Below are 25,778 nucleotides of genomic sequence, written 5' to 3'. Positions count from 1 at the left end.
CCTGGGAATTATCACATCAGAAATGCAGTCCATCTCTGCTAGAAAGACTGTCAGAAGCTACAAGTTCATTGCAGGAAGGTATTCAGAATATTTCCAGAAAAACCATGTCAGTAAGACCGATTCTTTCTACTTAATTCTCCCTTTCACCAGTTCTGTCTCTGTAGATTAATATATCAAGAATAATGAGAATTTGGAAAACTTGGATGAAAAATACATCTCACCCATAGTTTCCTGCCTTCTTGCCAAGAAAACATGAAGGGAACTGTTTATTCATTTCCAAGGACATAAGAGAAACAGTTGTTAATAGTTTAAGAAACAGTTTTAAGAACTACAAAGGATGAAATGAATAATGATGCTTATTACTCAGTAACTAATAATGCCTTCCAGGATAATGCAAAATATGTCAGGTATCAAACACATTAACATGCCAGGCAAACTGCTTTCTCCTCGCCCCAAAACACTGCCAGGTGATGAGTTTGGATGGGCATAGTACAGGCCAGCACAGCATGGCCGGTAGGAGGGGCAAGGTTAATCAGGGAGGCATGTTTCGGCACTGTAACTGGAACGCGTCCTGCTAAAACAGCAGCAATGGATCTCAGATCTCCCTGTATTTAACTGCTGCAGCAAAAGAATTTTTTGCCTTGACATCTGCTATAATTTACATCTGACTCCAAACTCCTCAACTCAACTAAAACTGCTACCGACTCAAAGCGAATTTTGCTGACTTTAATCCTGACTTTAAAATTGGAGTCTAAGGTTATCGTTGTTGTTTGGGGCTGAAATCCCAGAAAATAGACTGAATGTATTTTTAAGTAGTTTCATAAAATGGTGCAGATCTGACCTGGACAAGTGGGCAAGTGGCTAGAGCAAGAAACTGCATTCGGTTTACCCCAGCTCTGTAGGACGGGAGGTCTCACCGGGGCTGGGCGCATTTCCTAGTCCGAGCCCAGGGAGGAACCAACTGAGAGCAGTTGGTATGAAACAGGGAAAGGACATAATACTATCATACACATGGTGACAAAGGAAGGACATCTGTGTTTCTTCATTTTTGAGGAATCCGCCTATCTGTTTTATATTCATATTGCAGAATGACAATTACATTGGTTAACTCGTCATTTTACAATATACGTGACGGGCCAAGCAAGGCAAAGCAATGAGTCATTTCTACTTGAGCCAATCTATTTATAACATTAAAAGGCAAATACAGATCCAAACATGTGCTAAGGCTCTCCTGCTGTAATGCATTGCCCTTTGCACCAGTTCCCCCCTGGCAGTCTTTGGCTACTTCACTGTGTCTGCGGGGATCCCCACAGCTGGCAGACAAATACTATAACCACAGCGATTTCCTCACTTATTATTTTTGGCAAAAAAATGAGGTATTGGGCTGTGTGACTCCCACCAGTGCAGAACCGTGTCACTGAAGGAGTCAGGTAGTGGCACACAATGAAACTTGGTGAACCTGCAGAAAATGAGAGTGTTTAGCCCCTACAGAAGTGAATTAGCAGAGGGGTAAGTGAAAAATTCCTTTCTTTTGCAGAGCTACTGTTCATCCTCCAACACTGGGGAACTGCTGAAGACTGCAATAACTTTAGCAGCCTCTTTGCACCCAACCCAACGTCTGCTGTCATTCATTCTGATGAATGTGGATTCCTGGGTCCACCCGGACTTTGCCAATGTCCCAGCTTTATGCTACAGCTCCCTTGACTGTCCCTCTGGAGAGAGAGGCACCCGGAGTCTGTACATTCTGGATCTCCCTAAAACTGATAGCAAGTACTTACTGAGCTTTCCAAAAAGCCATCGCAGCATTAATCTGTCCCGTGGCTAAACGTCAATGAGGCAGAGATTCAGTGTTTATTTGCAGTATCTGGTAAACAGCATTTTGCTGTCACAAAAGACACAAATGTGCATTTTTATACATCTGCATTTCTATACACCAAAGCAGGGCTCATGAAAACCAGGTGAGTGGAGCAGGCAAATTCCCTTCTTGTTGAAGAAGGGTAGAAGTGAGTATACTGAGTATATAGCACTGCAATCCAAAACCCTTCACACAGGGAAGCTCTAGTTCCCAACCCCAAATTAGGCTGCACAGTACCAGTAATCATCAGAAGAAATTTGGATGATAGAAAACATATTATACTGATAACTTCCTGGAGTCATGCCTATCTTTGTGTTACTAGTCACCACCTGCATAGGTGAAGTGAGGTTAATCACAGTAGGAAACTGTTATGAAATAATTTTGACTGAGGAAATAACTAATTAAGTTTCCCCTGCAGCAAACCAGCATAGCTGCAAGCGTTTCAGCTACTCTGGAAACAATAGTACTATTCACAACCTTAAAGTAACTAGATTTTAGTATATGCAGGATCCAAAAGGAAAACCTTCATGTATCAACAGCTGTAACAGACACATTGTAACTCCATCTTCCATATATATATATATATATATATGTACACACACACATATGAAGGTGTGCATACACCTTCTATTTAAGGAGGCTCCCCAACACACTGATGTCTGTGATACATAACTTGTTTGCAACGTGTAAATCAGCAAACACAGGCAAAGCTTTCACCTTCTAAGAACACCTTTCTGATCAAGTGTGCTTTTGCAAACAGATGCTGCAGAGCATGAAAACAACCCTTCTGACTAATTCCATCTCTCAGCAGAAACCCTATCTTTAAAAGTCACTCATCACTGAATGGCCTTTGGTTTGCAGAAAAATGTGAAGTATGCTTTAATTACATCCCCAGTGGCCTCTCATTTGATGTCGTGTCCACTGTATCTCTGGCAAGACAGCCTTATCTCTGGATATTTTTCAATTACACTGAACAGCATTTATTCAGGTCCTCACTGATTCACTGTATCAGTATGTGGCTATTTGCTCTTTAACCGTAATTTTGAAAAGTGAAGTCTGCCTCATTAAAGAGTGCAGCATTTCCAGTAACACTTAATAATAATGGCTACATTAATTAATGTTACATTCAAATGGAATCCCTTTGAGGATACGTATCACCCTGCTATCACGTTTATACCTAATGCATTAATATCAACTCACGTTCTTACAAGAGAATTCTCGCTCTATAACAATTCATTCTAGTTGTGAATTAAGCAACGCTTGATGTTAGATATGCTGCCTCTATATTTTAGTATACTATAGTGTACTATATCACACATATGCTCCATTCACAGTATATTTCCTCTTTACAACAGTTAGTCATACGCATCAAATGAACTGGTTATGAGCCCTGTGCAGTGAAGATGCCTTTTCTATGTCATCCGAGTTTTCAGTCAGCCTCTTGCAGCCCTCTGCAATACACAAATTCCCTCACGCACATCTTACCTCTTTGGTGTGGGTATGGAAGGAGACTGACATGTCCAAGAGAAGTTTCCTCTGTTCCACCCTCCGGACAAAGTCCTGAATCCGTACTTCCAGATGGCGGGCTGCTTTATAGATCTCTTCAGGGTCACATTCCCCAGTCTGAGCCAACTGCTCCGCAGCCTCCAAAAGCTTGTCTGCATTGGTGTACGTGTTCTACCATCAAACAAAGCAAGAAACGGAGTATGAGTAATACAACTGTGGCAAGTAAACCCCTGAAACAGGCTGTTTATACTTTCAAAGGCATGAAAGCAAGTGATTACCAGAGTTTTAAAACAATAGTAATAATTCCTACTGGCATTGCCATCTGTGAAAGGAGAATGTATAAAGCCACATAGACTAATCCCTGAGTACACGTGAAATAATTTCTTATTTGAAACACACCAGCCCAGCCCAATCCTGCCAGGCGCAGCAAAATGACTGCGCACTTGTTTATTTCCAAGTCCCCTGGAATTTCTCAAAGATAATGTAATGAAGCAAGTGGGACGAACCACCTCAGAAGCCCACGGTGCCTCACGTGACACTCGACTACAAGCTTGTTGCAAAGGCCTCCCAACGGCTATCGCATTACAGCATGTAATCATGGTAGCCAGAGAAAAATTTGCCTTTCACTGGCTTTTGTGAGGTAACTTGAGAAGACTGTGTCTTCAAGTTCCTTCCACATTTTTTCCTCTTGTCTACTGTTCTGCATCCTATTTCTAAATGGAGTAAGTCCATTTGATTAGAGTGCAGCTGCCAATATGTAATGCTCAGATTGCTTTGGAGGGGTATCATTTCCAGTTTGTCCAGGGCACGTACCTGCCCTCCATTAAATAAGAATTTGAACACTTCACCATCCTGAGTAGATTTGCCCCATAGCCACAGCCTTTGCCCTATGAGATGTATTACCCCTACTTTACAGAGAGGGAACTGAAGAACGCAGAAGCTAAGCGACGTACCCAAGACGTACCAGACTGTAAAAGAACAGAGGTGAATTCCAACAAATTTACCTCAGCTTTCAAACTACCTGCCCATCCTTTCTCTCCCTCGTTCATGTTTCTGGAAAGCACCACTGAACTAATATACCAGAATGTCTCATAAATAACAGCAGAAATGGAAAGGGAGTGCAGTCATCTCCATGGCCATGGAGCTATGGTTTTGTCAGCTCTGTTTAGCTAACTAAACATAGCCAGCCCTTGCTATCACAGAAAAGCTTCTTCACTGAAGTTAAGGACAATAGCTCTGTGGTGTTTAACACTTAACAAAAATAAGGAGAAACAAAGATATCAGGTGTTTCCAGTACTGGGTAAGATCTTCAGAAATGCTTGGTGTTGGCCTAAGACTGCTCCCACTGGGAATTTTAACTTCCCCATCAACAGAAGTGGAATTTTAACACTCCTTTCCAAAATCCTACTGAGAATCCTCCTCAGTTCAAAAATGCATTAATTTGACGCATATACACAAAATACCTTTGAACACTGCGGACACACATGTACTTCTGAGCATTAAAGGAACGCTGTCAAACATAAAAGCCATGAATCAAGTCATGTTGTTCTTACTTAGATAATATCCTGCTGCAGAGTCAATAGTTGTTGCTTGAGAAAATATTCAATACAAAGATGGAGCACTGGCCTCCAAGTGTTTAATGGGGGAAATATTTCCAGTTATTAAAAAGAAGAAAGAAAACAGCTCATTCACTGTTCATTTTCCCAGTTTCTGAAGGCTGACTATAAATACATACTATTTGCATTTCTCCTTTTGGACTGTGAAGAACATATTCTAGACAGTTTTGTTACCAATAGTAAATTTTTATTCCCTTACTTTCAGGCCACTGCTGTAATAGTTAGGTTGTTAACAGCAGCAAAATGTTATGTTTTAATAATCATTTTTTGGAAACGTCTTTAGCTGAGAATTTGTAAAAAACGTTCCATACAATATGATCTGAATTAGGGTCCAGTTTCACTTAACAGCATCCTTTCTGAATGATCCTCTTCCAATAGTATTTGGAGCAAATGCCAAAGCTAGCACTATTTTTCAAAGTCTGCTCTACTCTAGGGTTTTTCACACATTACCACTACAACAGCTCAAACACCAGTCCAGCTCCCTGGGGAGAAGGCTGTCCCCTGCTTTTATTTATGATATTTAGTATACTTTTAAAAGCATTCAATCTCTGTTTATGGCACTGATTCGAGACACAAACACCTTTGCTGAAATACAGTATGGATGCAGCTTTGCTGCATTTGTCCCTAACGCGCTTATGTTCAACACTGCTGAAAACCATTATAAGTTTACCTACTTCAACATATGCTATGCCTAATTACACCTAGATGAGGTGAATTCACCAATGTGGTATCAGATATAAATATACTGCATGGTGAAAAGGGTGTAGGCTGAGCCCTAGACTTCAGGGGAAAAAAGAGTGCAGATCGGCCTCAACAGAGGCTCCGGCCACGCTGCCCAGGCAGTAAAGGATGCAGTGGTCCTGCACCACCTTTGTGGTGCACAAGGTTTTCCAAAGGCAAAGGGGATTTTCTGCAAGGAAGGTGACTGGGTGTGGAAGGAGAGACATGCAGTGTTTCACCTGGGCTGTGCCAGGTACCGTCACCCTACAGTGATGCTTCCCCGAAGCATTCAAACATAATTTTGGACACGTTTGCATAAATGTGTCGTGCACAAGAAGCCTGAACACAGCACATTTTAAGTATGGTGAAATTTTTGTTCACCTCTTTTTCTATCTTCATCCACTGAGTTCCTGGCTAAGTGTTTGGGTTCTTTAAAACAGGTGCAGTTTATGATAGGAAAAATACTAAGGGCTTTATCCCTGCCATTCTAGAAGGAAGACCTGGTGCTGAGAGATTTCCAGTTCACCGTTGCAGATTTCAGAGGTTTAGATACATTTCAGATAAGCAACCACATTTGGGAGTTAACCACACTCGCCTTGAACTCCAGAGCTTGATGTATCATGAAAGTATTGTCATCTACTGTCAGACGAGATATAAACACAGCACAGGCCAAATAAGCTGGAGGTCAGTTATTTGGTAAGGGCCTGCTCTCCTTTCATTCTGCTGATTTGCTTCAAGTGCACATAAATCATATCAGAACTTGTTACGCCTATCAAATATTTTCATGTACATCTATTTCTCTGAAGTGCTGAACTAAAGCTATATTGAACCTGAGAGTTTCACCCTGGCTGGTACTGTAAGGCTGCATTGCTTGCCTGTTTTGTACATTTTGATCCTGAGCTCGCTCTCTTGTTAGTATGCTCTTCACAGTACCGACCCTTATTCCGTTTCTTTGAAGCACTTCATACTTTTTTGGTGTGACATAACCCTGGATCAGGCAGGGTGGGACTCCAAGAGAGAATTAAGCCTCATGATGAAAAAAGCGTATAATGCTTCCTTGTCCTGTTACTGCCAGCTAGAAGAGAATACCTCAGACTGCCAGTCCTTCTTACATCTGGAAGCACATACCAGGAGCACAACATGTAGGTACGTTTCCGAACTGGCATCAATATTTAAAACTTTGGAAGAAGGTAAGAGCTAATCCAACCACAGAATGAAATTCTTGCTACTAGAAGGACAATTATGGCTGTCCCCTTTTCTGCAAACCACAGACCCATGGAAGGTTTTCTGTGGCATCCTGAGGAAGGTGACACCAGAAATAGCTAATCCCTCCAGAGGGAAGATCCCATGAAGAATCTCTTTTGCATCTGCGAAAATTAGTTCCTGTGAAACAATAATAGCATGAGTTCCACAGAAAAATAGTCTATGACTTATAAAATGATATGCTCTCTGAAACTTCAGGGGTGTGTAGTACTTTTTCTTAATGTTGCATTAACCCCTGAGAGAACTGTCATATGCAAACCCTTGAAATTCTCAGTGATCTGCTAACGGGCGTTACATACTTCTGCACCATTTCAAGCACAAAAGCAACTTCCATCTCAAATCTCTTAATAATTTTTTTATACTAATCTTGGCATAATCACCTATTTCAATCTTGAAATCTGCAATCACAAAGAAATGAAACTGCACCCTTCACGTTTCAGAGTGAAAATGGCCGTAACATATGCTTTTGGAATTCATTTTAGATGGAACCAAGAGGCTATATGAAAGCCTCTCGTCTGTTTCTTGCAAATAACAAAAAAGAAACACAATTATGGAAAAGAAATAGACTAACAAAACCTATACAACAATCCCTACCACAATTCAGAATCAGAGGCAATGGCAATGTTTACTAACAGGATTGCCATACTTTTGGTTCATTAATTGTTACCAGTTTGATATTCTGTAGCAAGTGGAAAAAATGGTTTATGAAAAAGCTGATGTGAAATTTGCCTGTTACATTTATCACGATTTCTTTTGCATTTCAGACAAAGAAGTGCCAAAATGTCAGGATCCATTTCAATCTCTGACCTAGGTAGCAGATCTCAGCCAAGATTCCACTGTGAATCCAGGTTAACGCATGTGAAGCCATCGCTGCATCGGAAATGCACTATCCAAGCACAGCTCTTTCAGCTTACTGCCTAAGAGATTTCCTTAAAGTTGAAACAGACATTATTTTGTCCATAATTTTTGTGTCAGGGAGGTGTTTCATCAACTGTTCTCTCCAAATCTTTTTAACCCAGAGTAGGAGTCGCACTGATTCTCAACATCAGAGAGATTTGGCTGCATGCAGTTTGTGCTTGTCCTCATCTGTTACACAGAAAATAGCATTGCAGTGCTCAGTACAAACCAACAAAAGGGCTCCAATTCTGGTTTGAAAGTATTAGGCATTTTTTCCTAATTAGAAATAAACACATAATTGCATGAAAAAATACTGAATAATGCATCAGTTATTTCTTGGACCAATGTAATGTTAGAGGCAGCAGAACAGAAATATTTTGCCTTTCTTATTTGTGATATGTATTGCAAGCTAAAGAAATCTAATATCTTAGTCACTTAGAAACAAATTAGAATGGAATGGAATAGACTATTGCTGTTGGAAGGGACTTACAACGATCATCTAGTCCAACTGCCTGACCAATTCAGGGCTGACCAAAAGTTAAAGCGTGTTGTTAAGGGTTTTGTCCAAATGCCTCTTAAACACTGACAGGCTTGGGGCATCACCACGTCCCTGTGAAGCCTGTTTCAGTGTGTGACCACCCTCCTGGTATAGAAATGCTTCCTAATGTCCAGTCTAAACCTTCCCTGGCGCAGCTTTGAACCATTCCCATGCCTCCCATCACTGGGTACCAGAGAGGAGAGCTCAGCACCTCCCTCTCCCCTTCCCCTCCCCAGGAAGCTGCAGAGAACAATGAGGTCACCCCTCAGCCTTCTTTTCTCCAAACTAGACAAACCCAGAGTCCTCAGCCACTCCTCACAGCACATTCACACAGAATCACAGAATGGTAGGGGTTGGAGGGGACCTCTGGAGATCAACTAGTCCAACCCCCCTGCCAGAGCAGGGTCACCTAGAGCAGGTTGCCCAGGAACGCGTCCAGGTGGGTTTTGAATGTCTCCATAGAAGGAGACTCCACCACCTCTCCGGGCAGCCTGTTCCAGTGCTCTGCCACCCCCAAAGTAAAGAAGTTCCTCCTCATGTTGAGATGGAACTTCCTATGCTCAAGTTTGTGCCCATTACCTCTTGTCCTGTCCCTGGGCACCGCTGAAAAGAGCCTGGCCCCATCCTCCTGACACCCACCCTTTAAGTATTTATAAGCATTGATAAGATCCCCCCTCAGCCATCTTTCTTCCAGACTAAAAAGACCCAAATCCCTCAATCCTTTCACCAGCTTTGTTGTCCTCCTCTAGATGCATTCAAGTATCTTAACATTCTTTTTAAATTAAAAAAGAAAATAAAAGGAAATGTACCAATCATATAATTTGTGTTTTCACTGACCCTTCCCCACATTTTTAAGGCATCAATCAATTTAGTGCAGCATTCTGGTTTCGACCCAAGCACATTTTCGGAAAATGATTCCATGTAGTTTTCCCTCTACTCCTAACAACTACACTTGCAACTAGTTTATTGCTGCATGTTTCTAGGCAGATTACATTGAAAATACCTGTGTCTAATAGTCGTCCAGGGCAGAGTTCGTGGCCCAAACCTGGGCAATTTTTTTCCAGAACAATCTCCCCTTGCACAGCATTTTACAGCTGTTTATTATATTTGAGAGGTTTTCATGGTAACTGCCTTCAAGATCTCTGATGTCTTGTGAACCATGTTGATCAGCCAGGGAAAGATGTTTAGTTGTATGCTTCAGGAGAAACATGAGGGAGGGGAATGGGGCAGGTGATCAGATACACTATCCCATTAAACACAAACACCTGAGACACTGCACTTCCTAAGTAGATGTTTAATTATGCTGAAGGGGAATGAGATAGCACTGGTTTGACTTATTCTGTGTTATCAAGTTCTGGGGCTGTGAAAGGCAGTTCCAGGCAAAGTTCCTCGTATTGATTCAGAGAGTTTGTCACCTAGGTTTTACCATGTAAAAGGCACAGAAGAGATGGCATCTCTAGAGGCCAGTAAGTACTGACTAGAGACAGAACTTAGATGACTAGCTTGGATCTGATCTTCTTGACTAAAGACTAGTGATGCAAATCCCATCTTACGCCTGCAGGCTGAAGCTTAGGAGACTTATTAGGCTTTCTCTGATGTGATATCTCCTTTACGTTCTTCAGAGTCATGACTCGACTCTTCAACACCAAAGATGAAATCACAGTATTACTACTCCTGCTGTGAAGATGGGATGTAGAGACAAAGTTCAAAGTCTCATCCATCTCTCACTGAAAACAGTAAAAAGGATCTTACTGACTTCAGTGAGAACTGGGTCAGCCTCCTAGCCATTTATTCAAGATCGCAGGAGGAGACAAAAAACGGCAAAAGGCTAAAAATAGAGCTCCGGAGGCCTCGTACCCCTGTTCTGCACATAGACAGAGGGCAGCACTCCTCCCCGCAGAAACTACAGCACGATTCACATTCACAAAATGATAACTATGGAGCTGATTCTGCATTTCTTCTCAATCCCTATAAACTATTGTTATCCTTAATCATGAAGCGGTGTTACTGCTATCAGATTCTTTGCTCAAGCCACTTCATTAAAATTAGCTCCAATTTTTGTTTAGGTTAAGTGATCTCACAGTCAGGCTTTTGTGGAGAATTATATCTTTAGTAATTTGATATTCTAAAGCTAAAATGGGTGACCACAATGAAGCATTTCTTTGATAAATAAATCTGGAGTTTAAGGAAGCATCCATCTTTGTCAAAATTCCTCCTCCCTTAAGAAGGGCAAAGGCTAAGTGCATATGATGATCTAATGCAAGATGTGATTTTATTCAGTTTGAATTTCACATAATCAAATCAAGACCTGTATTCTTACTTGTGCTCTATTGCTCTGATTCAAAACAGACTTACCAGGAATTGCAGTTACAGAAGTTAAAGGCAGAACATCTCTCTGAGGTCATGCAGCCGCTTGCTCTATCAGTACAGGATTGTTCCCTACTGTACATGAGAACGGAAACTTCTTCAGACATTTTTTAAAAACATCCGGGTTAATAAAGTTTCCTTCAGCTTCTTTTGCAGACTGTTCTCCCCTTAGATATGGCAATTCATCTTAAGTTTTTCTTGTCATAATTTTGCCCCAGTTCTCCTTGCGCTGTCCTTGAAGTTTGAGCTCTTCAAGTACTACAGCCTGTTATATTAAGCTTTTGATGGACACGTAAGAACATGCCTACCTTTAAATGAGTGAATCACATCTGTTTAAGTAGTTTAACAAATGAGGGTCTCAGGTAAGTTTGTGAGTGCAAACATATGTGAGTGTGCATTCAAGGATCAACCACTTGACAATTTCAATGAAATTACTACTTTTCTCAGAACTACATCTATTTGCGAAGGCAGTCTAGCAACCAGAGTGCCTGGAATGTCACCTACGCTTCAGCAGACTAGCACTGCATAGAAAACATCTCTCCCAGCTCCTGGAAAAGTTATTTCTGCAGCTGGTACATGGGTTTGAAAGGTCCTTACACCTCTCATCTCTCATTGTGGGACTATGGCTCATTCACAATGTTTTAAATGATTTTTCAGACATTTTCTGTCTGAGCATCTGTATTTACTGATCCATTGTTACTTCTTCCCTCACTGACATTTGAAGCTTAGCTCAGTTCAGGAACATCCACAGATTTGGGGAATGTGAAGTTTGCTCCCATTTCAGATGGCTAAGAGGCCAGATATAATATCATGCTGGTACTAATTACTACTTTACACCTCCAGTAATTCCATTATTTCAGTAGATTATCTAAGCATAAGGTATTTTTCAGCATGAATAAGAAATAAACAGTTCCCAGGAACGATGAGGTGGATAACACACAGCATCCTCGCTAACCATCGCCAAGAACCAGATATTTTTCCACGTATCGTTATCTTTTATTTATGATTTTTCCCCAGGTTTCACATACAAACTGAGATTAATTTATTATTCAAATTTAAAAGAATGACACTTACACATTACATCAAACACTGAAACCCCAGATAAATTGTTTAAAAGCTACCTTAGACCTTCAAACTAATAAATAAGCAAGATCAGAATTAACAGCTGGAAATACATTAGCTAAAAGAATTCTTTGTGCTATTTCATATTGAGTGTTTAGAGTAAAAAATTTTTTGCCTATGGTATATTTTATCACATCAACTGTTCACCTCAATCAGGAGAGCAGTCATACATCAAGTAGAGAATACTTTTATTACCCCAATCATGCTAATTAACTCCAGTGCGATCACAGCCATTATTCAATGAAAAGCCAGTGAAACATAGAGTGAAATAATGTTTTAAATGCCATCTAATATCTCACATCATATCTGGTATTAATAAGTATGCAAAGACACATAGATAGAATCCTAGAATCATTTAGGTTGGAAAAGACCCTTGGGATCATCAAGTCCAACCATCAGCTCCACTCTACAAAGTTCTCCCTTACACCATATCCCCTAACACCACATCTGAACGGGTCTTAAACACATCCAGGGATGGTGACTCCACCACCTCCCTGGGCAGCCTATTCCAGGGTCTGACCACTCTTTCTGTGAAGAATTTTTTCCTAATGTCCAGCCTAAACCTACCCTGCTGCAGCTTGAACCCACTCCCTCTTGTTCTATCGCTAATTGCCTGTGAGAAGAGACCAGCACCAACCTCTCTACAGTGTCCTTTCAAGTAGTTGTAGAGAGTGATGAGGTCTCCCCTCAGCCTCCTCTTCCTCAAGCTAAACAGTCCCAGCTCCTTCAATCGCTCCTCGTAAGATTTATTCTCCAGGCCCTTCACCAGCTTCATTGCCCTCCTCTGCACTCGATCCAGCACCTCGATATCTCTCTCATATTGAGGTGCCCAAAACTGGACACAATACTCAAGGGGTGGCCTCACCAGTGCTGAGTACAGGGGGACAATCACCTCCCTCCTTCTGCTGGTCACACTATTTCTAATACAAGCCAGGATGCCATTGGCCCTCTTGGCCACCTGGGCACGCTGCTGGCTCATGTTCAGCCGCTTGTCTGGAACATGCGTGCACATGCCACGTACACACAAAGAACAAGTGAACTTCTCAGCTCAGTGTGGTCAGCTTCACCACCACTCAATTTTCCTGTCACCACTGAAAAATACCATCTATGCCAGGACTTTACCCTGAATGCCTCCACAGCTATTTTCCTCTTCTAAATCAGAATGCTCAAAAGCATTTTTGGCAAAGACCTAGACTTTTCAAACTTCTGCTTATATATATATTCTTTAAATGTTGCAAGATTAATTTTTATTTTTGTTGTAAAGGGGAAGACAAGGGATTTCATTCTTTTTGCAGGCAGAACGACTACACCCACCAATAGCTTCACCTGGAGCCTGGCAAACTTCCTCTTTGCTCCCTATTTTAATGAGTATATATGTGCAATCTCCTTTATTAAATAAACCACCAAGCACTTGCTTCCCGGGGAAGCAATCTGCACACTTTGTGTTATAAGGAGGGCATATCATTGCAGGATTACCCTGGAGTCTGATACACGTCCTTGAAGAAGGTGCAGTTTAAAGTACCAGAAATACACGTGCCTTTACACATGTGATTTTAGAAGTTTTGATCTACATAACTCCACAGAGGAGCTGGAAGAACACCCCTTTGGCACAAGAATGAATTTTTAATCCCACAAAGCCATCTTTGGCATCTTTCCTGAGGCAAGAGATGTTGCCAGCTGAGACAGCAGTGCTGCCCCAGGAAGGCTCAGCCACTGGGTCTAACACATAAACAACTCTGTAAAACTAAAGAACCATCAGAGGAAACAATTTTCAGAGGCTGCACTGAAAAAACTTCACAGTTTTAACTGAGGTGGTCTCACAGCCCTCCAGAGCCAACAATTATACCTCACTTTGGCACCTTAAGGCACCCTAAATAAAAAGAGTATCTACTTAATATGGAGGCTCATTTCTCCTCATAGGGAAAGGATTAGGAAATATGATGATAGGCTTATGCAGACAAAGGTCAATTAATACTCTTTGCAATATTTTTTTTCCCTGTCACCCTACTGCTCTTCTGGGAGATATTAAAATGAGATTAAATACTCCTGTTGCTGTTAAATAATTTCAATATTTTATAGACTCTACAAGGATGTACAAGAATTAGGGGAGATACCTGAAATTGATTATTATTGGCCAAGTTTTATCCTGGCATTTGATTCTTGGTAATATCCATAAAACGAGCGTGATCCCTTCTCTTTGAGAAAATCCTTGCACAGTAACAGGCACTGTGGAAGTACGCAACAGCAAGGACAGCGGAACAATGAAGACAACATAATTGACTGAGATACCATTATACAGTGGTTCTGGTATCAGACATGAAACAGAACTGGTTTTAAGGCCAAAAAATACCATCTGATACTGGTTAGTGTTATGCAGCACAGTGAGTGTACCAGTAAAACCGTATTATCACTGCACAGTGACTTGATAATTGGGTGATTAGCAGAGTGTATGAATGAGGGCTGCTCAAAGACCATAAGGTAACTGAGCCTTTGAAACTCAGCAAAGGTAAGGACGGGATTTTTTTTTTTTTTTTTCAGAGATGACAAGGGAGCACAAGGCAGCAAACTGTCAGGAGTGAAATGCAGTGTTTTGAAAGCTTCTCAAATGATAAATATCATCAACAAGCCCAGACAGTTCACAGCAAAGCCCCACAACTTCCCTATGATAGGGGGAAAAGGGAAGGCGAGTGGAGAAACAAAGAAATGTGTGGCAGCTCAGAGGTGAGCAGCAATCTAGGAGGGCACAGTATTGTTTTCTGTCCCAAAGGGTCAGCTCGCATCTCTGAGCCCTGCAGACATGAGTACAATCATGACAGCTTTATCAAGTCCTACCGGTCTCCTGAATTGAAATAACTTCAGGCATTCTGTGTTTAATATCACTCTCACAGTTTGGAGACTTCAAAGACACAGCAACGACAGTATTAAAAGGCTTTGGACTGTCAGCAGCACTGGGAAAAAGTCAGTACCAGCTACAAGTGGCAGCACTGCTGTTTTGAAAACAGAGGGAGAAATAAACCTACAAGGATGTGAATTCTGTAAACTGCCTGGCTTTATTTCTAGTGTCTAGGTTTATATGAAACCTGCTTTAAATAAGACAGCAAGGCTTTTCCTCTTCCTGTTTCCCCCCCAGCCACTACCCCGACTCAGCTGTGTCTTTATTTCTGTTAACATAGAGACAGGTTATAACATCTTTCCTGAAGCAGATTTTGAGCTACATGGGACTGTTTGTAGAATGAGATAATGTTTAACAGAAGAAAATTCAGCAAAACTTTGTCCCAAATTCTCCAAAGCTTAAGAATTCCTGCACAGCCAAATATACAGACTAGGCAGTCTGGAGCACAACACAATATTGCACATACATCACATAACAATCATACTTTCTTTCTGTCAGGTAATATGTGACAAAAAAAAATACTATATGCAACACAGGCTGCTGCAAAAAGGTAAGTTTACCAGGAATGCATCACAGGACCTCAAGATTTGCAGTGAACTCTGTTTTGCCATAAATTAAAGGCCCCCTCTGACAAGCAAACTGATGTTTGACAGAAAAAATACGGAGGAAAATATACCACAGCCTTTTAGCAGGGTCAGCGCACTGCTGCAGCCTCAGGAAGGATATAGAGATTTAGCGAATTTTTTGCTGCTGCTCCTCTGAAACACAGATTACCACCCCGACACATCGCATTGCTTCAGCTCCCGTGCACCGACCCAGGTGGGAGTGGTGCAGGAAATGGGCATCATGTCTTGTGGCGCAGCTGAGCTGGTGCCATGCGCTAGCACTGTCTATATTCCCTCTAGACTCAGAGGGAATCGGGGAGTCCTTGGCATTCTCCTGAATCCCTTCAATTTGCCCAGGTAACTTTAACTTGTAGCAAAGATTCACTTAAAAATTGGCCTTTCCATCCAGAGTAAACCTCACGTTTTAGTACACTCCCTGCTGGAGACGCACCACATAATGAGAATAAAACACCGACACCTCTGTTTTGTTGACAATTTGGATACTTCCATTTGGAAGAAGGAGGTCTCTCAACATACCCTGTGATCAGGAATGGTAACAGACCACCTGCCCACCAGTCATATAACCTCCCTCCCTATCCCCCTACTCTCTGGACCTCAGATAATTTGATGGGTAATGCCCCTCTGCTATCTACAAGAGTAAAGCAGCCTCCCCAGCTTCAACTGAAGTAACTTTTTACTTCATCTCCTTGTTCCAGATCGGCGTCCTTAGGAGCAGGTCAGCAAGATGGTCCCTTTGGATGCAGAATCTCTTCACTGTCAACATTAATTCAGCTCTCCGTCATGGTTTACACATTGGAATTTGTTTCAAATGAGTAGAAACCATTCTCTGTATCTTATTAGATTTATAAACCAATTTTTCACCACTGTTATTTCCCTGACATGTGAACTGTCCGAACAGCTTACCCATCAAATTAGTTCTTCAGAGATGCCACCAAAGGAAAATGGGCTAAGGGCTTAGTCTTCCCTAAAACTTAAAAAGATTAAAATCTTCTGTAACAGCTAGTGAGACTGCATATTTATAACGAAGAAAAATAATAAAAGGGGTTTTCACTACTCTGGAAGTAATAACCCATTTCATTTATTTAGATTACACCAGACTTAACTCATATACTTTAGAAAAGTTCCAGACAGGAACTAAAATTTTTCAATGTTGGTCAGAAAGCATTCATATGGGCCGCATTTTAAAAATGTACTCTACTGTGTGAAATTCAATTCAGGTTATCCAAAATCACAACAAAGATTTAGAAAGATAACTTTTTTTTTATTTCTGTCTCTTATTAGGCGGCCACACATGATCTGAGACAAATGTATCTTAATAATGACTTACAATGAGAGATCTGGTACAGAACAGTATTCCCACCAGAAACCTTCATGCTATAAAATGTATTGATTTTTGGTATGTGGTAGATCTCCAAGAATATTGCAGGCATATGAGATACTGCCTCTATAGTCAACTTCTGCCAAATTTTTTACTATAAAAAATCCTGAGAGATTTCTAGTGTATTCTTTATTAAATGTTGCCAAATCCTTCCCTCTCTCTATCCAATCCCCCTTCCCCCAAAAATCCCAAATCAGGGCCCCAAAGGACAAGACTGGACATAATATGAGACAAAAAACAAAGATCAGAGAAATTCTCTTTGAGTTGTCGTTTGATCTCTCTTTGCCTGCTATCCTGGAGCCCCAGTTTTGTGCCAAAGCTCAAGCAGCAGGATCTGGGCACGTCCCCCACCCCTGGAGGCATGCCCAGCAGGTCCAAGCAGCAATTCACACTCCACTCACTATTCTCATCCCCAAATAATCTCCCTATTTTGCATCCCTATCCTAGCATACAAATCGGATTCTGCTCTGTGCTCTGAAGTATCTTTTTTTTCTGTCCCACATATACAAGTGACTACAAGAAAACTAAATTTACAATGGTTAAATGACCTAGTGACCCAATTACCAATCCCAAGGGGGAGCACACACGCTGGTGAGTTGACTGATATTTCAGCGTGGCTGCACAGCCCTGGCTGTGCTGCAAGGCTGCTTCTCTCCTGTTTAGTTTTCAATGGATGACAGAGGAGCGGAGCGGATCACGCAGTGTGTACTGAGGAACTGTGATTTGGCACAGATAAAACTACGAATCCTTTGGGAAAGGGCCTGGTACTGGGAAGGACAGCTTGCCACCCTGTGAAACAGGTCAGCAATGGTTACTTTTTACAAAGGAGGAACAGTGCAAAGCATTCCTAGATGGGCAGTATTTATTTGAGCCACTTCTGCGGTCAGAAAAAACACCTATCCTTGATTTTAAAAAGGATTCAACTAGGTCCATTTTGAGTCTAAAACAAACCCCAGAAGACAACAGAAACTAACAGTGAAATTGCACTAGACCTCTCTTTCCCCCTTAATATCATCTATTTCAAAGTAAAACTATGGAGCACTGCACATTTCAGGTCCTTCCTGCGCTCAGCTTTGATGTGCAGGCATTGACAAATCCACGTTCTGGTTGTCAGTATAAATCCTGGCCACAGATAAAACGACGAGGAACCAGTCGCCAAAAACTAGCACTCTCAGCCATCTCCCCTCTCCGTGCAGAAACACCCTTCATTTCACCCAACACGCAATGCATTTGCTCCAGCTCTCAAGTTGACACATTTAACGTGACAGCTGCACTTTCCATTCCCTGATATTAATGAGTCACAAACGCCCTTTTACGCTGTGCACTTTTGCAGAGAGCCCTAACATTACTCCGGGGGAGGCAAAAGCAGGCTCTGTTCTCCGTTTGCTGCATAGCTGTGGATCTCACTAATGTCAGGAGGAGTTACCTACACTGTGCAGAAAAAACAACCCTTATGCATTGAACAAACCACTAATAATAATGAAGGTTGCATGTTAATAGGTCATGGTGTCATTCTTTTGGAACACGTATTGGTTTCTATTGTGTGAGCTGCATACTAACATAGGCAACCATGCTAGACAAACACGTGCACATACTCACTGACAGTTCAGAAACACCTCCTGTCTCAGTCCCTGACTTCTTGCAAATTCTGAAATTTCTTTCTCCCCAAACAAGCTTCATTTTAAGCATAGTGACATGAGAAGGCTGATTCTGTTTGCTTTTCTCATTTTAGAATTTCTCTCCCTAGCTCAGCAAAGGCAGTACAGGGAGAGGAGCCTGCGCTTTTGCATGTAACAGTGCTCTAAACCAGACACTAAACAAAGATGCTGAAATTCCTCAAACCATATGCCATTTCCATAGTGACACAAACCAGTGCTTTCTGGGGGCTTGGTTATGCAAAACCAGACCTCACAGACCACAGTCACAGAGGGCAATATTAATGGCTGGACTACACGCACTGAATCAACAAGTGAATTATTTATACACGCATTAAGATTTTTGTCCCTGTTCACACACATGTAATTCCAAAAGACCTCTATAAATCCACTGATGTTGTCCTGTTTCTATACAAGGGAAACTGAGATCTGAACTCTGTCCCAGGGAAATAAATTTTAAAAATATGTTTATATGCAATAAAATGTTGGTTGAATACTTTCTATTTATACATAATCAGTATAAAACATTTGCAATAGTCTCACAATGCAAGTGTAGTTTTTAGACAATACAAATGCCTGATGTGAGAATAAAAGGACATCCTTCATCTAGACAATTAGGGACCTGTGATAGAAAAAGAAGAGAGGGACAACCACGCTGCCAAGCAGCCTCTCTGCCATGTAGATACAGACATTGAACTGGATCCTTTACTCTTTAGAACAAGTTAATGATAAGCAATGTCTCTGAATCTGGAAGTGTGATTTTGCTCTAACTCTTGCGCAGCAAAGTGATCAATTGGACCCAGTCAGTCTATTCCCAGAACATTTGCACAATGATAATGAATACCTAAAACCTGTCTTTGAAAATTATTTTGTTCTGTTACTGAATACAAATCTCTTTAATATTGGCTTAATCTTCATGAAATTTCCTTTACCAAGTGTCTGCAAAGCAGCGTATTTGTGATTTGTAGCAATGTCATAATACGGTTGCTGTGGGTAACGTTGTGCCGTTCTCCTAAAGACACCAGTGGCTGGCCCGGAGGAAGCAGCACAGCCACGGGCAGCCCCTTCGACTGCCTGCCCCATGACAAAATCAGAAAGTAAAAACACCGATCAGGTGCAGTGTGTCACTTTTCCCCCCGATAAGGCCCACCGCTCTAAATAGCTACAAGAAGTTGAACTGAAAAGCACTAGTCCACCATCATTACAAATGAGATTTGGACATTGCTGCCATTAATCTTGCTGAATCAATAGGTACATTTTGATAACCCACTGGCATGCCAATAAGAAAAGCACAAAGAAAAATGATGAGAGGCGATCAAAAGCCTTTAGATGACAATGGTTTTCACCAACATACACAGGTCAGTCAAAACAGCAGCGGTTCGTCTAAGTGTGTATATTTTACAGAAATTGTCAATGGTAAACATCGTTTGTTTCAGCTGTATCTTTATTCAGTTGAGACATCAGTACCATATTGAATATATTTTTAGTATGTATCTTGTATAATGCAACAGAGTATAATTTTCCAATGTTCTCTCTAAGAAATTTGTGGCCTTGAAAAAGCAAATTACAGGTTTTTTCACTGTTAGGAAATTTTGGCTTTCTTTTCTGATGCAAAATGAAACAAATTCAAAAACTCAGAATTCCCCACACAATAGAAATTCCATTTTCCAGAACCTCTAGAATTAAAAATACGTATTTCTTAAATAGCCTCATTGTTCTCCCAGTCTGCCTTAGGAACAGAATTTCACATTTATAGGCAAATTAAAGGAACATGTTTTAAAGACACAAAAATAAACCTACCCAAATAAAACAGTAATAGGAAGCTAGCTCCTGGCAATTGTCAAAAATATATTGTGTTGCCAAGCCTTGAGATTTTATAGGGAGTATTTAGATTGTGAATCATGCTGCACGCAGTTTAATGAAAAGATCCAGCTGTCACATGATTTTGGAAGAGAAGAAATAGGAAAGACAACCATCTCTAGCTTGAGGAGAAATACACTGAAATACAAACCCAGAGACATGGCATAACAGGCACAGCTCTTCAAGTCACTGCCCCAAAGATTTCTGGCCTCTCTAAAACCAGGTTCTCCACGATTGTGGAGTACCAAAAGCCACCAATTCAATTACATTGCTTCCAAACTTTCAGAAGATCAGCCAAGACACTCTTTCAGCAGCCCCTGCTAATGAAGTCTCTTGTGGGCATGTCTAGATCATGCAATGGAGTACGGTACAGATATCCACAGCGTACTCACACTTCCTCAGGGAAAACATGTCTTACATGACCTGCTCCTGACTTCACTCTGGCGGTCGAGTCCCCATAGCATTACATCTAACACCGCTATACTGCTCAGCCCTTCTGCTTCCTGGCTCGGGCTGTGCAGAACAGTTTCAGTATCTCTACGCTTTCAATGCAGATTTGTCCTGAGTCACCCAGAAACTGCTAGACTTCATGCAAAAAGTTATACTATTGCTTCCATGATAAACTATCTAGCTCTTCAGCTATGCTGTTAGAAGTTTATATATCCAGAAGTCCCAAGATAACCTTCACAGACAACCCCTATGTAAGGAGTTTCATTTTTCTCTGTCGCCTGTGAGTGCCAGATGCAGCCTGCTGCCAGCCAGGAGAAGAAACCAAGAGTTCTGGAGCCCAGAGCTCCTGCACCACAGTGCAAAGGCCTGTGTACTCTGCTGCCAGGAGGCATTTTTTCCTCCTTGTGTGGAAGTGAATACATTTACATAATTGAAGCGAACAGGAAACTGCAGATTATAGCTTCAGAACTTGCTAATGACCATGCAAAGGATGATGAAAATAAGAATAGGGGTGATTTTTTGTTGCCAGTATCGTGTTTTTGTTATTTTTAAAAAGATTTGGCGTTACTGAAATGACAGTTATTATTGCTAACTTCGAGCATAGTTCTTACCAGGTTTAATTGTCTGCTTTCTCCCTGTTTTGGCCTAGTATTTCATCCTCCATAGGACTTTAGTCACCCAACCCAAAGGGAAAAATCCAGTATGCTCAGTGAGCTATTCCTTTCAACAACCAGGTAGGTCACAAATTTGTTAAAAAGTAATAATAATAATTTAAAAAAAAAATCACCCTGGGACAATGCTCCCTAAGTGCTCGTTATCAACCTGGGCTCCTAATTTATGCCTAGCTGGTTTACATCAGTACTGAACTTCATGCCAAACTTTAGAACAATGACATCCAACAGAGCTGGAATTTGTATGGGAAAGCACTAGGTTTTTATCCTGAAGGCCAAACAAGTAGCTGTTTGCAATTCAGCTTTGGCCTGACTATTCCATTACCTCACTTAATTTTAAAGCCGTTCAAGTAAAACAATGTGGGACTGAGAGATCACGGAATACCATTTTTACCTGCAGGATTTCTTACCAAATCCACTGGATAGTTCACATGACAAACAATTTAATCACATTTTTCAACATTTTTACACTTAAAGTTCTTTTTATCTCCAAGGGCTTTTTGACAGCTATGAACTGACTGTGTCTTACGAACAGTACAATGGGGGAAGGGAATACTCTAGACAGGAACACTGGTGCACAAATTGCTTCTCAGATGAAGAATATCACGTGATCTTTGATTTCTCATAGAGGATACAGGCCCTTGGCTTTCAAGGTGTCCTCTGAAAGCCTTCCCTTGCAGGAAATACATTTACTTCCCTGAGAAGAATAAACGGAAGAGCTGAATCTTAAAGGAACTATATCCGTACACATAAGGTTAACTTTGACGCTTCAGGTGTTTAACCACCAACTTCCAAAAGTTCTCTTAGAGGAAAGCAAGCATAGATACCTAAGAACAGGAAAACTGAATAGCTTCCCAAATGGCACATTGCAAGCTCAGCATTTTTGCCATTTTTGCTCACATTTTGTCTGGCTCTCCTTCTTTGTAAGAATTCAAGAATAGGCCACTGCACTGCGTGTGTACCTTGGCAAAACACAGCCCGTAAAACTTTGAGAGTCAGGAATACAGGACCCAGCCACGCACCCAAATCAAAACTGTTTTAGTCAAAAGGCCTGAACCAAGAGCCGCCGCGCTGCAGATAGATACAGACACGGCCCATGAACTTTGATGGCCACAGCCCCGCCTCCAGTCAACCTTCTTACTGTGTTTGATGAGGGACAACTCCATGCGTTTTTGAACTAAGGCTGTTCAGAACATGTTCTTTGTTGCAGGCTGGAGTTGTGATATTTTACCTTATAAACATCATGCCTTTGGATTTCCGTGAAAAACAAATCAACCACTGCCTGCAACGTGCACGCAGGTACTGAACACAAAAGCCAGCCATAGCTGTGAGCATAATGTGGCCCAAGAGCCTCGAAAACAGCTCCATAGATGAGAGCAGCTTATCCCATAAACACAGATGATAAGCACCACCTTGCATTAAAGCATGGACCTCCCAGCTTTGCGTTTAAAAGAAAAACTAGGAAGGTTGTTTTTCTGGGTGACCTTGAACAACTCAGGTTTTGGCAGGGGTGGGAGAACACCAAGGGGACAGCGTGTGAGCCAGCTTCCACTTCTGCTTCATTTCACTTCGAGACAATGTTTGGTTAGTTTGGATTAGAAACATCAGCTCTGTTTACCGTTAGCGGAGCTCAAGGCTTTTACAGTGCATTGCGAGTGCCATCTGCAGGTTGAAATACGTACTGGAGGGCGTTCGCATGCCAAAATTGCGGCTAAACCCGCTCGATAGGAAATCTTCACAGCACATCTGATGGAAAAGCTCAGAAATGCAGAAACACCACAGAAATGCTTGTTTGGGATCATTCAAAGCACAAAAGCACTTAGTCCTGGGGCAGCAGAGCGCGAGGGAGTTAACAGAGCAGTTTCCCCGGTATCTTTCCTAATTCTGCACCAGCACAAATGCAGCGATGCTCTTTGTGACCAGAGGAGGAGGTTGAAAAGGCCACTTTAACCTCCAATTGCCGGCAATCGCAGAAAGGAGAATGATCTCTGGCCCTTGTCTTCATATACAAATAACGGGAGAAGGGTTTCCGAATGTGCAGCTCAACTCGATAGTGCTGAAGTGTTGGGAGATTTTGGGAACACAAGCCAGTTAACAGAATTTTCCAACTGGAAGGCACAGTGGTTTTCAGGATGAAAGTCCTGAATAAGGAAAATCAGAAAGTCTAAAAATGAAATTATCTTTGGTTTTACAATCATAACTGGCTGAACTATGGTTATTTATTCACACAAAGCAATTCCAGACAAGGAAAGAGGCTGTCATTGCAGGAACATTGCAACTACATCCACTGAGTGGTATTTCTTTGATGATATTGTGGTACCTACCTCATCAGTAATGCCTGACTACTAAATTTCACTGTGTGGTAGGCACTGTGCCTAAAGTTGGCATTTTCAGGGTGGCAGCCTGTGAACAGTATCAGCAGCGGCTGAGAATCCATCGCAGGTATATACAAAACAACAATCTCCCTCTCAGGAGGTCAGGTTTTTTAATTCACATTCAAACATTTGCCATCTGTGTGTTCCATGTAGAATAAATACAGCCAGAAAAATTGCCAGAGCATTGTCTAAACAGCAATTATGAGAGAAAGGGACCCCAGATTATATTTCCTATTGCCCACAATGCAGCACTCTAAAATCACTGACATTTTCCAAGCCCAGCTGTATTCAGGAATGTGATCTATTTGGACCATGCCTGATTGGATCATTACATCTAGATTTATGAATCTGTGGAGTTTCTAATCAGACACAGAGGGAGCACGTTCTACCTCTCAATCTAGTGCCTTGGCAGGTCAGTCAATCAGAGCATTTCTCAGCACAGCAGTCCCAGATATGCTGCTCTTCTTTACATGCAGTTAGACAGCGTTCAAAACCATGAATGCTTCACCCACTATTGAAAATACCAAGAAAATTCATGAAAATTGCTTCTAGTCTGACCTTTGCAAATGCCTTCCTGAAACAGTAAGAGATAAGAACAAATATATCAGAGCCAAAAGAAAGTAGATTTTGGAGAATAAATTTATCCTGTATGTCAGGCTAAGTGGTTTTTTGTCAGAGAACTGCCAATAGAAATACTATTGCTAATGCTGTCAGTCTCACCAGGCCTGATCAGTACTGCACTTTTTACCTTATTTTTTAAGAAAAAAACCCACAACTCTTTATTCTTCTTAACATCAGTAATTGACATCCTGATGAGGGGAATGGGCAAACTCATCAGTCTGTTTCACGATCTTAGAACATGTGTTTTATTATATGGCTATATTGGGAATAAACAATGCCAGTTATCCACCCTAGCCATGGCAAAGTTATTCGCTATCTTGAGGAAAATGACAAATAATTAAACTTACGTTAGAATTAATTAATTACCAACCAACTCTAAAGAGTTAAGCATCAAGAAGGGAATTAGGAAGAATAAAAAATGCTAATAATCAGAGTGGGGAGGAGATTTATTCCCCAACCACAAAATCGACCTCACTAGAAGCTTCTGCAGGAGAACTCCAGGTGTGATAAATTTATGGCCTCCCCTCTTACCCTCGGCTATTACTCTTTCTAAAGCAGAGTATTATATTCTCAAGTCCTTGACCTCAGATAAAGCCTGAGATTCCTTTCACTTCCCCTCAGCACATGTCCCCGTGTCCATTTGCCAACACCACATTCCAGTGTCACACTGCAGACAGGCCTCATAAATTAGCAATGGTATTCTGGTGTGAATGCACCAGAGGAAATTATTCCTACCAAAGCCAGGGAGGAATTAACCAGGTTTGGCTTGTGTCAGTTATTTCTAATTAGGAGGCACCATAAACTTCATACCCAGAGTGCAGAACTGATCGTGACTGTTCACAGTTGTCCAGGCACAGCAATGAGATGCTCATTGATGATATCACATAAGATGTAAAAGAATTAGATTCAGAGGAACTTAAGAAATTCTATACCCAAGCAAACTGTACTTTTCTCTTTCCTCTCCATCCTCCTCCCAAACACCCATCTTCATTGAACAGATGTGGTCATCCAGTGAACTAGATATATACACCCTTTGCTCTAAATTTGGTCTTGTGAAGTGAATGGAAAAGTGTCTAAAGTTATTCACAGATAGACATGCTGAAATAGCATAGAAGGAGGACTAACAGAGGGGTTAGAAAAGTCTTAAGTATTTCTATTTTGATTTACCCTAGTACCTACCCATGCAAGCTGCACATCTGTAAGCTTCCTAAACCCTGGTGATGGGATGTATCTCTAAATTACATCCTCCGGTGGAACAAGCCTTAAGTGAGTTGCTGTTTCCATGTGCAGACAGTTACTCAGCTCGCTCTCATCTCTATTGTCAAGACCATGTTATTTTTCTGTCTTTTCTCACCTGTTATTAAT

General features: G+C 41.3%; 1 protein-coding gene across 12 annotated transcripts in view; it reads right to left on the bottom strand.

Moving 5' to 3' along the window:
* The window catches only part of KALRN (kalirin RhoGEF kinase), a 522,320-nt gene that overhangs the window by 211,956 nt on the left and 284,586 nt on the right, over positions 1 to 25,778 (bottom strand). For all 12 annotated transcript variants that reach the window (XM_074595384.1, XM_074595391.1, XM_074595388.1 and 9 more), the window contains one exon: positions 3,341 to 3,532. In XM_074595384.1, the coding sequence (XP_074451485.1) occupies positions 3,341 to 3,532 (192 nt within the window). The remainder of the gene's footprint in view (positions 1 to 3,340; positions 3,533 to 25,778) is intronic.

Source organism: Larus michahellis, chromosome 7 (genome assembly GCF_964199755.1).
Source record: "Larus michahellis chromosome 7, bLarMic1.1, whole genome shotgun sequence".
Lineage (NCBI taxonomy): Eukaryota > Metazoa > Chordata > Aves > Charadriiformes > Laridae > Larus > Larus michahellis.
The sequence above is the reverse complement of the archived record's forward strand: the minus strand, read 5'-3'. Positions and strand labels throughout refer to the sequence as shown.